General features: G+C 37.0%; 1 protein-coding gene across 2 annotated transcripts in view; it reads left to right on the top strand.

Annotated features, from left to right (window-relative positions):
- Nexn (nexilin F-actin binding protein) overlaps nt 1-15,893 on the top strand; it is a 32,361-nt gene extending 16,468 nt beyond the window's left edge. The window contains exons 1-10 of one of the 2 annotated variants that reach the window (XM_042676568.1): nt 4,705-4,715; nt 5,739-5,767; nt 6,157-6,318; nt 6,639-6,815; nt 8,943-9,131; nt 9,572-9,769; nt 13,205-13,426; nt 14,960-15,145; nt 15,355-15,709; nt 15,806-15,893. In XM_042676568.1, the coding sequence (XP_042532502.1) occupies nt 5,762-5,767; nt 6,157-6,318; nt 6,639-6,815; nt 8,943-9,131; nt 9,572-9,769; nt 13,205-13,426; nt 14,960-15,145; nt 15,355-15,709; nt 15,806-15,819 (1,509 nt within the window). In that variant the 5' untranslated portion in view covers nt 4,705-4,715; nt 5,739-5,761 and the 3' untranslated portion in view covers nt 15,820-15,893. Of the gene's footprint in view, nt 1-4,673; nt 4,716-5,738; nt 5,768-6,156; nt 6,319-6,638; nt 6,816-8,942; nt 9,132-9,571; nt 9,770-13,204; nt 13,427-14,959; nt 15,146-15,354; nt 15,710-15,805 lie in introns of those variants that run through there. The other variant, XM_042676560.1, reaches the window with a different exon arrangement.
- Nucleotides 15,894-16,764: the final 871 nt, after the last annotated feature.

Raw genomic sequence — 16,764 nt, 5'->3', positions numbered from 1 at the left:
AAGGAAGTGCTGATGCGTGCGTGTCTGGTATGCCTTAATGGTAGCTAGAGGGAGGAGCTCACATGCTCTGCTACTGCCCTTATAGTGTGTAAAGATGACCATTCAGGGGCTGGGAAGGTGGCTCAGTGGTAGAGCGCTTGCCTTGCATGCCTGAGGCTCTGGGTTCGATTCCTCAGCACCACATAAGCAAAAAGAAAAAAGCCAGAAGTGGCGCTGGGGCTCAAGTGGTAGAGTGCTAGCCTTGAGCTGAAGAGCTGAGGGACAGTGCTTAGGTCCAGAGTTCAGGCCCCATGACTGGACCCCCCCAAAAAAAAGATGACCATTCATTTTGCAGTGAAACTGTGAAACGCATAGAATTATATTGTGATATTTATTATACATTAGATATTATATAGCTATTACATCATATTAACATATATATTAGTGATATATTAAAAATGATCAAATAAGAGGGTAAAATAAAACAAAGTGTATATACAGTCTTCTACCCTATTTCCCAGCACTGATTATTTTCTAGACTTTTAAGAATGCAGTCTATAGGCAGTGATTTCTGAAAGAAAAAGCTGTGTGTGTTGAAGAAATGAGCTTGAACATGAAGTCATAGGCTTCTCAGAGATAGATGAAAATAAAACAGTATGAAAAGGAGCCGTTTTAATAACTCCAAACACTTTCTGCCTATAAAAGTGCCACCAAATCTTGGTTAATCAGCTTTTGCCCTATTAAGGAAATGTAAATAGAACCAAGTATTAATAGCAATTTAATTTTGTAAATATGTAAAATTGAATTTCTTTTTGTTGGTACTGGGCTTTGAACTCGGGGCCTCATGTTTGCTAGGCAGGTGCTTTTACATTATAGTCATATCCCAGACTTCTTTTTTTTTTTTTTGCTTTAGTCATTTATTTCAGGTAGGATCTTAAATGGTGATCCTCCAACCGATAGCCTCCAATGCAGCTAGAATCAGAGACATTTGACACACATCTGGTTTATTGATTCAGATAGCTTCTCACTCTTTGTCCAGGCTGGCCTCAACTGCTTCCTTCTCAACTCTACCTCCCAAATAGCTGGGATTACAGACATGAGCCACTGGACCTGGCTTGTAAAGTCTAAAGCCTAATTTTAAAATTGAGGTACATTTCTACTTAAATTTAATATGATCTAATGTATCTTGGAGTAGCAGGAGGGAAGGATGGCATAACTAGTCAAGAAGAGTCTTTTTTTTTCTTTTGGGTCCGGTCGTGGGGCCTGAACTCTGGGCCTGGGCGCTGTCCTTCAGCTCTTCAGCTCAAAGCTAGTGCTCTACCACTTGAGCCACAGCGCCACTTCCGGCTTTTTTCTTTTTGCTTATGTGGTGCTGAGGAATTGAACCCAGGGCCTCACGCATGCAAGGCAAGCGCTCTACCACTGAGCCACGTTCCCAGCCCCTCAAGAAGAGTCTTAATGTTTGCAAAGTCCACTTATACAAACTCATCTATAAGAATGATAGGTAAAGATTTCCTCAGTTGGAGTGAGGGTAGTGACCACCAAGATAATTACCAGTTCTAAAATTCTAAGTTGTGGGGCTGGGGGTTTAGCTCAGCAGAAGGGCGCCCGCCTGGCACGTGCCAGGCCCTGGGTTTGGTCCTCAGCCCTGGAAAAAAAAAATAAAATTCTAAGCTGTTACCATGAATTACAAGTGGGTATATTTGGTGTATTAGATGTTAAAATTAAAGATCAACAAAATTTTGAGAAAAAAGATTGATATGCTATTATCTGGCTATGTTTAAGGATACTCTGACAAGCAAAATTAAAAACCATCCATCATCCATTTAAAAAGAGAAGCTATTGTAAGGAGGAGATTTTGAAGGGAAAAAAAAAGGAAGTTGGTTTTCTATAAAGGAAAAAAAATAGTTGGGAAGCAACTCCATAGTAGGAGATTCTGAAAGTCTATACTATACTTGAACATCTGATCACCTGTTTCTCTGTGAAGATATTGATCCAAAGGGTCTCAGGATCCTTTGCACAAATTATTCTTTTTTTGTTTTTTGGTTTTTTTGCTGGTCATGGGGCCTGAACTCTGGTCTGGGCACTGTCCCTCAGCTCTTCAGCTCTTCAGCCTTGGCTAGTGCTCTACCACTGGAGCCACAACGCCACTTCCGGGCTTTTTCTGTTTATGTGGTGCTGAGGAATCGAACCCAGGGCCTCATGCTTGCAAGGCATGCACTATACCACTGAGCCACCTTCCCAGCCCACAAATTATTCTTTCTCAGCATTTGTTGATAAACAAAATATAATTCTATCTTTTGTTATTTTGGTAATGGTTTTATTTATTGATTTTAATTTTTTGCCAGTACTGGGGTCTTGTGTTCTCATGCAGTTTTCTTGTTCACGGTGGCACTCTACCACTGGGCTGCTCCAGCTCAGCTTTGTTGCTGATTAATTAGAACTGGAGTCTCTCCGATTTTTCTGCCTAGGCTGACTTTGAATTGAGATACTTTGTGTTTCAGCCTCTCAGGTACTTAGAATTATAGGTGTGAGACAGTGGCCCGGCTATTTTGGCAATAATTTACAATGAGCAAGGCAAAAAATAGAAAACAAGAACAGAAAAACAAAATTCAAAATCCAAAGCACCTCCAAATATATTTTATCATTTAACCGGGAACTGCAAAAATCTGGAAAGGTTGTAATAACATGATAAAGAAAACTGGAATGAAGATTAGTGTTTTCCTATACTCCTGTTATCTTATTTCTCACCATATTTTCTGGAACTTCTTGTTGAGAAATTAATGTAAATTAAGAGGTTGCCAGTATTCTTTTGAAGATAAATTATTTTGTAATTGTTTTATTATAGATCTGTTAAAATTGCTCTTACCATGAGGCATAATTCAACAAAGCCTTTACAATTTACATAGCAAATCAGTGTAACAAGAACTTCTGTGATGAAGTATTCTGAATAATTTTCTAGTGTACAAATTATTCTGAATAAAATTATTTTAAAATAATTGGAATTACTAAAAATAAATGTTCCAATATCAAAGTAGACTTTTAATCATAAACTATTTTTTAGAATAATTTTAATTTTCAGGCAATTGGGTGTCTGAGTAAAAATGTATTATTTCCTTATTGTCAAATAGAGAAAAAAAGTTAGGTGAGACACTTATCCAGTTTCTAATATGAGCCAGAGTGTATCCAAGTTCTGTTTAGTTGCATGAGTAGTTTGTTAACTACTTGCAAACTTGCGCTGATTTAACAAATAAAATTAAAACAATAATCTGAATTTTTATTATTAATGTTTTTTATTGTGAAAATACCGTACAGAGGGGTTACAATTACATGAGCAAGGTAATGGTACAGTTCTTATCAAGCACTGTTGCCTCCTCCTTTGTTTCCCCTTACTATCCCTGCCCTCCCATCTCCCCCCCATCCCCCTCCTGATTTTTTTTTTCTAGTAGTGTTGGGCAAGGTCATTGCTTCATCACCCAGTTACACCACCAGTCCTATAGTTTTACTCCTTCCCCAACCCCCACTCAAGGTTTGAACTCAGAGCCTATGGGATCAATTGTCTTGAGAGCTAACACTGCTACATCTCCAGCTCAGTTTGACTCATTTTTTTTCCCTGATTATTTTGAGATCGAATCTCAAGGATTTTTTCTTTCTTTGCTTAGCTAGCTCCAAATCATGATTCTTTGTATCTCATCCTCCTCATTAGCAAGAATTACAGCTCTGAATTTTTACTTTCTAATGGCTGTTACTTTCCTCAGATATGTTTCCTTCATTATTCAAATCACCACCATTTTCAGTTTGCTAAGTATTCTTTATGCAAATCTAATAACAATAATGGCCAAATTGAGCTCTGGCTATTTTTGTTTTGTTTTGGTATTACCCCAGTAACTTTCAGACTTGCCCTTGTTAAGGGCAAGCGTTCTGAGCCTGGCCTCCAGCCCTTTTTTCTTTTTTAGGTTAATTTTTAGATAAGGTTTCGTTTTTATGCAGGGGCATGCCTGGAACTGTAATCCTCTTACCTATGCTTTCTGCATAGCTGGGAACACCAAATTCAGCTCATTGGTTGAGATGAGGTAATGCCAATTTTTTCCCGAGTTGTCCTTAATCATCAATCTTCCCAATCTCTGTCTCCTGAGTAGTTGGGATTATAGGACCTTTTCAACACAGAGTTGGTCAAAATATGAAGAAAACCAAGGTTTCCAAAATAAATTTTCCTTCTAAATTAGCCTATGTGTTTTACCAGATTTATGTTCTTTTTATCATATACTCATGTTGTAAACTGAAATCATGAAAATTATTTGACTGGTAATGATGTTTTCCTTGGGTGGGACACAGAATAGAGAAATATTTCTATGTATTTTAATTCAAGTGGCTAATTAAAATAATTGCTTATTGTAAACGAATAGCCAAGTCAAAAGTATTTGATCCATTATTCAATATGCAAATTTACAAAGGAAATTTTTTTCTGAAAATGCTGTCCACTGGATATTGATGTTGGTATCAAAATGCAAAAACCAGTAAGGCTAAATCTCCATTTGTGAGGACATTTAGCTAACTTGGAAAAATAGAAAATATTTCAAAACATATATTTGAAAACTTACTAGAAGTCACACTCAGTTTCTTTCAGTTGTATGTTTAAAAGGAACAAGCAGAAATACAATGTAACGTAATGACATGAAATTCTCATTCAATAGATTGAGGACATAAACAATACGGAAACTGAATCAGCACCAGAGGTAAACTGATATTTCCTTTAATGAAATATTCACCTAAAATGATCTGATTCACAAATCATCTTCTATTCTGAGAAAAATTAAAAGGGATTTTATTTTACTGTCTTATTATAAAGATAGCAAGAACTCTTTTGCAAAAGCAAAATCATACTTCTGCACTTTCAAACACTATGACCTAGTGTTTTAAGGAAAAGTATGTTTTTGCTTCCATACAAGTATCATTAGTTCTCAGTTTGAGATACTCTTCCAAGACCACCTCTTATTTCTTGAACTAATAATTGAGACCATTGAAAACTAACATTTGTAAGTGGCAGCTTCTGTTTTGTCATCTGTCTTCTTTCTTCAGAGTTCCTGAGAGTTTGTGTTTTCATACACCAGTGTTGAATGCAGTGTGTATTAACATGAGGAAATGCTACTCAACCCATCTTATCTAACCAATTTAAAAATCAAACAATTTGATGGTGTGCTTAAAACTTATATAGCCACATAAACTGGAATTTTTGAAGGGGAGGAATGGGTTATGCTTTATAATTCTTTTTATTTTGAAAAAAAAGTTAAGAGGCAACAAAAGATTATATTGTATAACTCATGAAATTAATTAAAATACATCTTAAATATTTTATCTGTACTATAAATGTTGAATTAATTGCTTGGATATTATTTGGTTTTTCTTATTAAATGCTAGTTGTATTGTTTATAAACTTCTGTGGGGGAAAAAAGATCATAAGAAGAAACATTGATTTTATGTTTAAGAATCCACCATCAGATTGATTTGGAGTACACTCACATATACATTACCTATTGTGCATAGAGAGCTAAATTCACACAATGGTTGCCACAGTTTTTTTTTTATCTGAGCAGGGATATAAGGATTTCATCATCCCAGAAACAGAATGCTTCTTGAACTTTGTCAACATTTGGACTTCAGTGAAATTAACTACTTTTATTGAATTTATTAAATTAACAGCAAACTTTAGAGATATGTAATTAGTAATAATGTTTTGTTTTTCATAAAATCATTGACAGCAATGTAATGAAACTCACCAATTATGGAGGTAAAGTTCTTTAAGACCTAAAATTTTTATTAAGAAGATATATACTGGGTTTTTTTTCCCTTCTTTTTCTTTTGTTGTTGTTGTTGGTAGTGGTGGTGGTGGTGGTGGTGGTGGTGTCTGTGTGTGTGCTAGACCTGATGCTCGAGCTCTGGACCTGGGTACTGTCTGAGATTTTTGGCTCAAAGCTTATGCTATTTATTACTTTAGTTAAGCCCCTATTTCTGTCTTTTTGGTGGTTAATTAGAGATAAGTGTTTCATGGACTTTCCTACCCAGTGTGGCTTTGAACTGTGATTCTCACATCTTGCCTCCTGAATAGTTAGGATGACAAGTGAGAACCATCAGAGCACAGCCAAGAAGATGTAGACTAATTATCTGTCTTATAAATAGGAAGGAGATGATTCACTGCTTATAACAGTAGTGCCTGTCAAATCATATAAGACATCTGGAAAAATAAAGAAGAATTTTGAGGATGTAGAGAAAGAACAAGGAGTAAAATGTGAACAGCAACAGCGAACTCTCAAGGAGGCAAAGTGTCTTTCATTGGTCATGGTAATTGTTTTTTGGTTTTAAAGAATCAACCTATGGGCTGGGAAGGTGGCTCAGTGGTAGAGTGCTTGCCTTGCATGCATGAGGCCCTGGGTTCGATTCCTCAGCACCACATAAGCAGAAAAGGTTGGAAGTGGCGCTGTGGCTCAAGTGGTAGAGCGCTAGCCTTGAGCTGAAGAGCTGAGGGACAGCGCCCAGACCCAGGGTTAAGGCCCCACGACCAGCAAAAAAAAAAAAAAAAAAGAATCAACCTAACTAATTTAGTAGCATGTTAAGCGATTTCCTTTAAAACAAAGAGGTTTGCTTTCATCATTTTTGCTTAGGATGATGAACTGGAAAATGAAGCCAAAAAGGAAACACATTTTCCTGGAAAACTGAAACTAACTTTTGAAGAATTGGAGCGACAAAGACAAGAAAACCGAAAGAAGCAAGCTGAAGAGGAAGCAAGACAACGTTTAGAAGCCGAGAGGCGTGCTTTTGAAGAAGCAAGGAGGCAAATGGTATATATGTCTAGCTTTAAACATTGTATTTTATAGTAAGAATGATAGCTAGTTGTGGATATGGTTTATTAAAATAAAGGCCAGGAGCCTGTGGATAATGCCTGTAATCCTAGCTACTTAGGAGGCTGAGATTTGAGGATTGCAATTTGAAGCCAGCCCAGGCAGAAAAGTCTGTGAGACTCTTTTATGTCCTACTCAAAAACTTGTAGTGGAGCTGTGGCTCTAAGTGGTAGTGTTAGCTTTGAGCAAAAGTTCCTCAGAGACAGTGTCAGTCCCTGAGTTTAAGCCCTATGACCCATGCCCCCCCCCAAATTTTTTTTTGAAATTTCCTATGTAGAACGTTTGTATAGAATAAGGTTTACATTTTTGTCATTAATATGGATAGATGCAAAAATAGTTACGCAACAAACCTATTTTTCTCTTCATCTATTAGTTCAACAATGACAACAATGCACTTAATGGCATCATTGAAAGGCTTTTTTTTTGCCAGTCCTGGGGCTTGAACTCAGGGCCTAGAAACTATCCCTGAACTTCTTTTGCTGAAGGCCAGCACTCTGCCACTTGAGCCACAGTGCCACTTCTGGCTTTTTCTGCTTATGTGATACTGAGGAATCGAACCCAGGGCTTCATGCATACTAAGCAAGCACTCTACCACTAAGCCACATTCCCAGCCCCTTAAAGGGCATTTTAGTCTTTTTGGTATACATTGACATCAGTGCAGTTTTTCAAGTATTTGAGCATATTATTATTAGTGTATGTATGCTGATACTAGGATTTGAACTCACAGCCTGGGCACCCTCCTTTAGCTTTTTTGCCAACTCCATTTTTGGCTTTTTCCAGTGGTTAATTGAAGGAAAGAGTGCCTTAGACTTCCCTGCATGAGCTTCAAACCTCCATCTCTGCCTCCTGAGTAACTAAGGATTACAGGTGTGAGCCATTGGCACTGAGCAATTTGAAAATATTAAAGCAGTTAAAATATCATTTGGTGTATATATGTGTGGGTGCATACTCTATGAGTGTTAACTATTATTATAGTATTTAAAATTATCAATAAAGCTAGGTGCTGATGGCTCACACCTATAATCCTAGCTACTTAGGAGACTCAGATCTGAGGACTGTGGTTTAAAGCCAGCCTGAGCAGTCCATGAGACTCTTATCTCCAATTAACCACCAAAAAGCTGGAAGTGGAACTGTGGCTTAAGTGGTAGCTAATCTTGAGAGCAAAAAAGCCCAAGGGCAGTGTCCAACCCCTGAAGTCAAGCCCCAAGGGCTGGCACATTAAAAATATTTTTTAAAATGAAAACCACGAGTTGGTGGTTTGCACTTGTAATCCTAACCACTCAGGAGGGCTGAGATATGGAGAATCAAGGATCAAAGCAAGCCTGGCAGAAAATCTGCAAGACTACATTTCCAAAATAATGAGCAAAATGCAAAGTTGGAGATATAAGTCAAGTGATAAAGGAGTGCCAGCCAACTGAGCAAACAAAAGGCCTTGAATTTAAAATGAATTTAGAAAATGGGACATGTCTTTTATAAATCATCACAATTTTATTGGTTAGATCTCATTAATGATATTATAAAGATTATATATCACAAAATTTTAATTTCTAAACATCTATTTAAAATATTACTTTTGGTAAATAAATGAATACTATGTATTTTATATATTATGTGTGGTCAGCTTAATATTGTTAAATAATACATTTCAATTAATATTTGAATTAACAATGAATCATGAAGCTTGAATTTTATATAAAATAGTTGTAGACGATCTTTTATTTAGTTAAGAGAAAGTACCACAGCTTATAGCTTAAAAAAATCCATGAAAGGACTCTAAATATACTTAATATACTTAAGCCTAATTTAAGTACACACAGTTTGTACTGGAAGACTTATTGTTCAGTATGGCAAATACATTTTAAAAATATGCTACCTTATTTATTTGAAAACTGTACTGAGAAGTTTTATTTGAGTACATCTTTATTTGGAACTTACCCCAATTGAGGTATTTATAACATGAGCCATCTAAAAGGAAGAGGATTTGGATTTTATGAAATGGCTAGCTAGTCTGTGCCTATTTTAATGAATCCCAAGTTTTACTACTCAATTGTTTTTTTGACCAATAAGGTAAATGAAGAGGAGGAAAACCAAGACACAGGAAATATTTTTAAAGAGTACCGCCCTGGCAAACTCAAACTTAGTTTTGAGGAACTAGAAAGGCAAAGGAGAGAAGATGAAAAAAGAAAAGCAGAAGAAGAAGCCAGGAGGAGGATAGAGGAAGAAAAGAAGGCATTTGCTGAAGCACGGAGAAGCATGGTAAGACTCAGCTTCCTAAGTAGCAAGGATTACAGGTGTGAGCCACCCCAGCCCAGCTGCAAATAGGTTTTAAAGTATCCAATGAGTAACACCAGTCAGTTGAAACTATGTTTCATGTAGAGGAGATTCTGAGTAAATTGGCATGTCTGGCATACAACCTTGAGTATTGTCTTCTGTGGGAAGGCAGGCAATTTTTTCCCCACTTTTCCCCCCTCCTTTCTCTTCTCTCCTTTCTAAGATGCTTCTCCTTCAGTCTGTTATTCTTTAAATTTAAATCCTATCCAGTGTGTATTAAATGAGTCATTTAATCACAATTATCCTACTCTAAAGTGACCTGAAACCTTTCTATTCATGTATTCTCAGTTATTACACAAAAGATTCCCTTTTTAATTCGTATAATCCTGGCCAAAAACAATGATAGGACTGTTATCACTTAATAGGTAGTAGATGATGACTTCCCAGAGTTGTATCAAACCATTTCTCAAGAATCACTTACACCGGGGAAACTGGAAATTAATTTTGAAGAATTATTAAAACAAAAAATGGAAGAAGAAAAACGACGAACAGAGGAGGAACGGAAGCATAAACTAGAAATAGAGAAACAGGAATTTGAACAGCTGAGACAAGAAATGGGAGAGGTAAGGTTTGAAGACATACCTATTTATTAACCATAAATACTTAAGTATTTTACTTACATTTCTTTAGAGTAACTTCAAAAGTAGTACTACTCACATAAAAGCTACTCAACCTACTTTTGTGAGAAACAACTACTTAGTGCAGGCCACATATATGTGCACTTCATACCAAACTTTACTCCTTCCTTGTTAGTTTCAAAATTGTACATAAGTTTGCAAGTGACTGGCATATTAGTTTAATTCTCAAAGTATTTTCCTAGACACCTCAAATTTCTTTGGATTTATTAACAATTAACAAGAGTGATTGTAAACTCTTGTTCTGAGTACTGTACCTAATTTGCCCATTTATATTATTTTCCAGAACTGGGGGTTGGACTAGGATATTGAACAAAGTGAATGCTCTACCACTTGAACACCACCCCTACCCTTTTTGTTTGTTTTTGGGTCCGGTCGTGGGACCTCAACTCTGGGCCTGGGCGCTGTCCCTCAGCTCTTCAGCTCAAGGCTAGCGCTCTACCACTTGAGCCACAGAGCCACTTCAGGCTTTTTTCTTTTTGCTTATGTGGTGCTGGGGAATCGAACCCAGGGCCTCATGCGTGCAAGGCAAGCACTCTACCACTGACCCACCTTCCCAGCCCCGTCTTTTGGTTTTTATTGAGACAGGCATTCATTACTTATGCTAAGCTGGCCTCAAACTCTGGATCCTCCTCTGCCTCCCAAGTAGCTCTGATTCAGGCCTGAACTACCACATCCACACTGATAATCAAAATGTAACTGCAGGAATACCATGGATGAGAATATATTGTAAGGTTGGAAAGGTGCTTAATTGGTTCTTTGGGGCTTTATTTTGGCACTGGGCCTCATGCATACTAAGCACATACTAACCTATTGAGCCATACCTGCTAGCCTCATGAGCAAAATTTGAATTTTATTTTACTGATTCTAAGATGGAATTTTGATATTAAAGTATCTTAGTTAAAACAAATATACATGCTCTGACTACATAAAGCAAGCAATTTGGTCACTCACTGGACCCTGTGATCAAAAGGATCCTGCAAGATACATTCTGATGCTCTTAGGTGAACATCTTCATCCTACCTGTTATGTCCTCAGTAGAAGCTAGATGTATGATGGAAGGCTAGGGCAACGGATCCTTAGCTGAGCCACATCTTCTCCAGAATGGAATGAGATCTCAGCATTCTTTCCTAAGATTCTACTAAAGGTCCCATGTAGCATCTTTCTTGTCTGTGTGGCCCAATTTCATGGGTAGCAACGAAGGGGAAACACTTGATTACTGATTGGCATCTTGGCTAGTTCCAGACTGTACACAGGAATAGGGTCAGGGTCCTGCACCTAGCTTCATAACATGGGGAAATAACTGTTCCAGCCTTAAACTGGCAGTACCATGGCATGTTTGGCAGATGACTTTCTGGGCCGACTATGCATGAATCTTTTTTTTTTTTGTTGGTCGTGGGGCTTGAACTCTGGGCCTGGGCACTGTCCCTCAGCTCTTCAGCTCAAGGTGAGTGCTCTACAATTTGAACTACAGCGCCACTTCCGGTTTTCTGGTGGTTTATTGGAGATAGGAGTCTCATGGTCTCTCCTGCCCAGGCTGGCTTTGAACCGCGATCCTCAGATCTCAGCCTCCTGAGTAGCTAGGATTACAGGCGTGAGCCACCAGCGTCCAGCCTATGTATGAATCTTGACCCATGAACCTAATCTTTACATAGGGGTTGTAGTCTCTTGGAAGCTGTCGTATGTTGGGGCAGTAGGCTGTTTTACTTCTTTGTCCTGGTTGTGGCTAAGCAAATTGCCTAGCTGGTTATGAGAATACAAATATATGAATGAATACATAGGATGAATATACTAGAGGAAATGATTACAAGGTTTAGCCTCTTCTTCCAGGCCCCACCCACTTATAAAGTTCAATGTTCATATTATTGAGCTGTATAGTGAATATATAATAGTGTTTAACTGTTAAGACATTTCATGCTAGGAAATACCCTACGATGTCTGGAGGTTTCCAAGCAATGCAGCACCCTGCCTGAGATATGTATTACTTTATATTACAGGATTAGGGTTTATTATAGCATATAAAAGCCTACTACGCCTTGGAAGAACAGCTTAAGCCCTGGCTGCCTGGTAGGTGCTGCGGAAAGAGGTGATGTAAAGTCTGGGGAAACAAATCTGAATGAGAAATAGTTATAAAGAATTGGAGCCAGGTGCTGGTGTCTCATGCCTGTAATCCTAGCTACCCAGGAGGCTGAGATCTGAGGATCATGGCTCAAAGCCAATCCAAGCAGTAAAGTCTGTGAGACTCTTAATCTCCAATAAACCACCCCAAACCCAGAAGTGATGCTATGGCTCAAGTGGTAGAGTGCTAGCCTTGAGTTGTGGGACAGTACTCAGGCCCAGAGTTCAAGCCCCACGACCGACCCATCCCCCACCCCCTTTACTGCAAAAAAAAAAAGTTCAATTTTGACTGGCTCCCTTTCATCACTGATGAAATATATATTTACTAGAGCAATGAATGGTATCTAACCTTATAACCACTATAAAATCAAAGTTAGGATAAATTTTGGAGATAATTGGGCTCTATTTAAAGATGAAGAAAATCACATCTAAACAACTAGGCAAACTACACAGCACCAATGCCCAAGTTTTTTGTTGTTGCCCAATTTGCTTTACTTTTCCGTATCAACAATTTCCTGCAGAATACCCTAGTAAAAATTAATCTTGCCATGTCAAATTTAGTTTTAGTAAGTCTTATGGAATAGGAAAGTTTAGCCATACTTACTTGAGAAAGTATCAGTATTAAATGAAGGTCCGATATTTCCACTGTTTTATCATTTGAAAGCAGCCATCTCTTTACACTATCTGCTCATTACATTAGTCACTTAGTACTTATTCTGTTATTGAAGTGTCACGAGAGTGGTGATTGTCAAGCAATGCAATTTTTATTTACTATTGGGCCCAATGAACCATAGTAGTGATGCTGACCATTTGGATATGCCAAAGAAACTGTAATGAGCTTTAAGTAAAAAAATAATAATAATGGGGGGGGGGGCGGGGAAAGCACAGGCCCTGGGCACTGTCTCTGAGATTTTATTTTTTTTGGTTGGTCGTGGAGCTTGAACTCTGGGCTTGGGCGCTGTCCCTGTGCTCTTCAGCTCAAGATTTTTTTTTTTTTTTTTTAAACTCAACTATGGTATTCTACCACTTCCAATTTTTTGGTGGTCAATTGGAGATGTCTCATGGACTTTCATTTCCCCACAGCAATACTGAAAGAAAAATATGGGGGTGGGTGGTGGGGTAGGGAGGAACTTCCACTACATGACTTAGAAATGTCTTTGGGTGTTTTGGAACATTTCATCCATGAATAAGCAGGTTTACTGTAATTTGTTGACATTCAACATTTTAAAAAATTTAATTTTGAAGGAAGAGGAGGAAAATGAAACTTTCGGACTGAGCAAAGAGTATGAAGAACTAATTAAATTAAAAAGGAGTGGTTCTATTCAAGCTAAAAATCTAAAGAGCAAGTTTGAAAAAATTGGACAGCTATCGGAAAAAGAAATACAGAGAAAGATAGAAGAAGAAAGAGCAAGGAGGAGAGCAATTGACCTTGAAATTAAGGAGCGAGAAGCAGAAAACTTCCACGAGGTATATTATTTTTTTACACTTAACCTAACTATGGCATAGTAACAATTCAACTGGAATAACATTGACTGAATTTTCAGTACTTAAAACTAGCCCTTGGTGTATATGATATGGAAACTACACAGAACATGAAGGTTTTAAGAGCTTTTGAGATTTCCCAGTTTCAGAATGACTTTAGTACAAAAGGCATGTCCACTATTCCTATATATAGATGACGCTTATAAAGCCCATATGATCTGCTGAAGGTCACAGCAATAAATCAGTGTAAGAATCACTGGAATTCTGATGTCATGATCTTTGAGCAGCAGACAAATGCAGAAGACAAATGACTTAGGTCCTTCCTACTTTAGTGTTTCAATGACTATTGGTTTAACTTGGATAAACTACTAAACAGCCATCAAGGAAGAGCTGAGAGAGTAAAATAGGAGACCTAACTTCAACTCAATGGGTAAAGGTTGCTTTTGAGCAGGTGATAACTTAGGCACTGAATATTATACCAACATTACTAGGGAAAGCAGATGCTACCACAAATTGTTTTGGATAAATATCTGAAATATAGGCTAGACAAGCTTTGTGTTAACTGACTATAAAATAGCTAAAATTATATTCAGAATTAAAAATGAAAATTTTCACATTTCAAGGAAGATACACCATCTACCATAATTAGTATTTCAGTGCCTTTTAATGTACCAAACAATACTCACTCAACACAACTCCTTTAGTACTTTTCTGACTCGCTTTCAGGGGCTCAGAAAGATGGTAAAGAAAACACTGGGTGTTGAGATTTTTTTTTGTTACCTATTCAAGATTCCCATCTCCTAAAAGCAGGTTTGAGAGCTAAATGGACAGTGGTAAATTTTTACTTAAATGTTTATGCTAAAATCTACAAGTTATTAGATTCAGAGGTTGAATTAGTTTGATACCAAAGCTAGTTCTTATATATCAGAAAAACCTTTGTTGTATATGTCAATTACTTTCAGGTGATAGGTTAGTCTGTTTACTCCATTTTACCTTAATTTTTGCGCTTTTAGGATTTTCCTATTTAATTTGGTAAACCACCCCCAAGTTTTCCAACTTTTACCTTCTACTTCATTAGGTGCAGCACCTCACTGTTATATTCCATAAATCAAGATTATCAACTTCTCATATTTAATTGGAGATGCTACCCTGAAGCAATTTCCTTACAGTGCTTTGAAGTTTTTTTTTCACAGACTAACCCTTATTTAACTGGTTTAGAAATCATAGTACTTTAGAAGTCTTATTAAATTGTTCACCTCATCTGTTGCCACCATAATTGGCCTGTTCTTACACTCACACTGTGGCTTCAATTTAAACTACCAACAACTTCATGTTTAGTCTCCATATAGTTACCTTCAGTTTTTCTGCCAATGACATGATGCTTACACTATGTTATGGTATGAATGTTCATACCAAATATACGTTGCTCCTATAAACCACATGACTATTAAAACTTTATTTAGGTCTTGGTTTTTAGAAAGCAAGCAACTGTTACTTTCTTGGCCCACTTTCCTGAAGGAAGAAGATGTTGATGTAAAGCCTGCAAAAAGAAGTGAGGCTCCATTTACTCATAAAGTGAATATGAAAGCTAGATTTGAACAAATGGCTAAGGCAAGAGAAGAGGAAGAGCAGAGAAGAATAGAACAACAAAAATTATTACGAATGCAGTTTGAACAAAAAGAAATTGATGCAGCACTACAAAAGGTATACCAGGCTTACTAAGGATGCTCTTAAAACCCAAATTTATAAGGGGTATTTTAATAGGTGCTTAATCACTAGTATGTTTCATAAAGTACTCTGTAGTAAGTGTATGTTCTGTACCTTTACCCTAAAAATTCCATTACTACCAAGTACTGTTGTGGAATCATTGCAAATTTACAAATGTCAAACTGAACGCACTTATTTTAATACAGAACAGAGAGGATGAAGAAGAAGAAAGCAGCATCCTGAATGGCTCCACTACTGAAGATGAAGAGCAAACAAGATCGGGAGCTCCATGGTTTAAAAAGTCACTCAAAAACATGTCAGTTGTAGACAGCGAGCCAGTCAGATTTACTGTTAAAGTAACTGGAGAACCCAAGCCAGAAATTACATGGTGGTTTGAAGGAGAAATACTTCAAGATGGAGAAGATTATCAATACATTGAAAGAGGAGAAACTTACTGCCTTTACTTACCAGAAACTTTCCCAGAAGATGGAGGGGAGTATATGTGTAAAGCAGTCAACAGTAAAGGCTCAGCAGCTAGTACCTGTATTCTTACCATTGAAAGTAAGAATTAATCCGGCTTTTAACTTTTTATTGTACTGAAATTTTTTTATCCTTAGAGAGGGAAAAAAAAATCATTCTTCTTCTTCTCTTTTTTAGCTGACGACTACTAGGCTTCCTTCTCCCCTTGGAAATTCTCTCTCCAACTTTCTTACTACATCCATCTTTTCTGTGGCGGGGCCAAAAAGGAAAACAGAAGTGCCACTGTTGACTTCATAATTCCTTTCCCTAAAGTCTTCAAAACACAAAACTCATCCAAAGAATCTCTTTTCTGAATGAGTCATCATAGCTATTACCACGGTATGCAGCAGCAGACAATTAAATATTCCTAATAGAATTGGGAAATGTATTCAGAATTTTTTAGGACATGAAGAAGCTGTATATGTACTTCCCATAAGCTCATAGCTGTACGTCATTATTTTGCATGACACAAAGGTCATTTATGAGCTTTTACATCTAAATTAGTCTGCAGTTAGCTGGCACAGAAGCTGAAACCGATCAGTAAGTAGGATCTTTTTCCCTTAGTACTACATAAATTTGATTGGTGTAGTTTCAAAGTTTTTGAACCAAGGAATATCATTCTTGATTCATGAGAAAGGAGAAGCATGAAGAAAACCAAGAAATTCATGTAGTTTTGCTAAACAAAACCTTATAGAAATCATTGTGTTCTGAATATTTAACTTATAAGCAAATTTGTGTTGTGATCCTGCCTGAATAAATTGTATTTTAGTGAGAAAACTTTGTATCAAGTTTATGAAGGAAAAAATATTCTGTAGAAGTAGAGGTTTCAAGATTTATGAGGATTAGGAAAAAGTGACACAGCTTTCAATTTAGAACTGTAAGTTTCAAATAACTTTGTAAATAATTAGCTTTCATGTTTTATTATCTCAAGTTGTTTTGTATTTTAATTTTCTGGAAGACTATTTTACAATGTAAACCCATAAAAAGCTAATTGTGTATTAAAGAAGAAAAATCTTTTATGTTAAAAGACTTGTGCAATCAAATGATTCTTTTATCAATTAGTTTAAAAAAATACCCCATTTTCTCACAGTAAACTT

This window comes from Dipodomys spectabilis, unplaced genomic scaffold, assembly GCF_019054845.1.
Source record: "Dipodomys spectabilis isolate Male_0828 unplaced genomic scaffold, ASM1905484v1 ptg000002l, whole genome shotgun sequence".
Taxonomy (NCBI): domain Eukaryota; kingdom Metazoa; phylum Chordata; class Mammalia; order Rodentia; family Heteromyidae; genus Dipodomys; species Dipodomys spectabilis.
The sequence above is the reverse complement of the archived record's forward strand: the minus strand, read 5'-3'. Positions and strand labels throughout refer to the sequence as shown.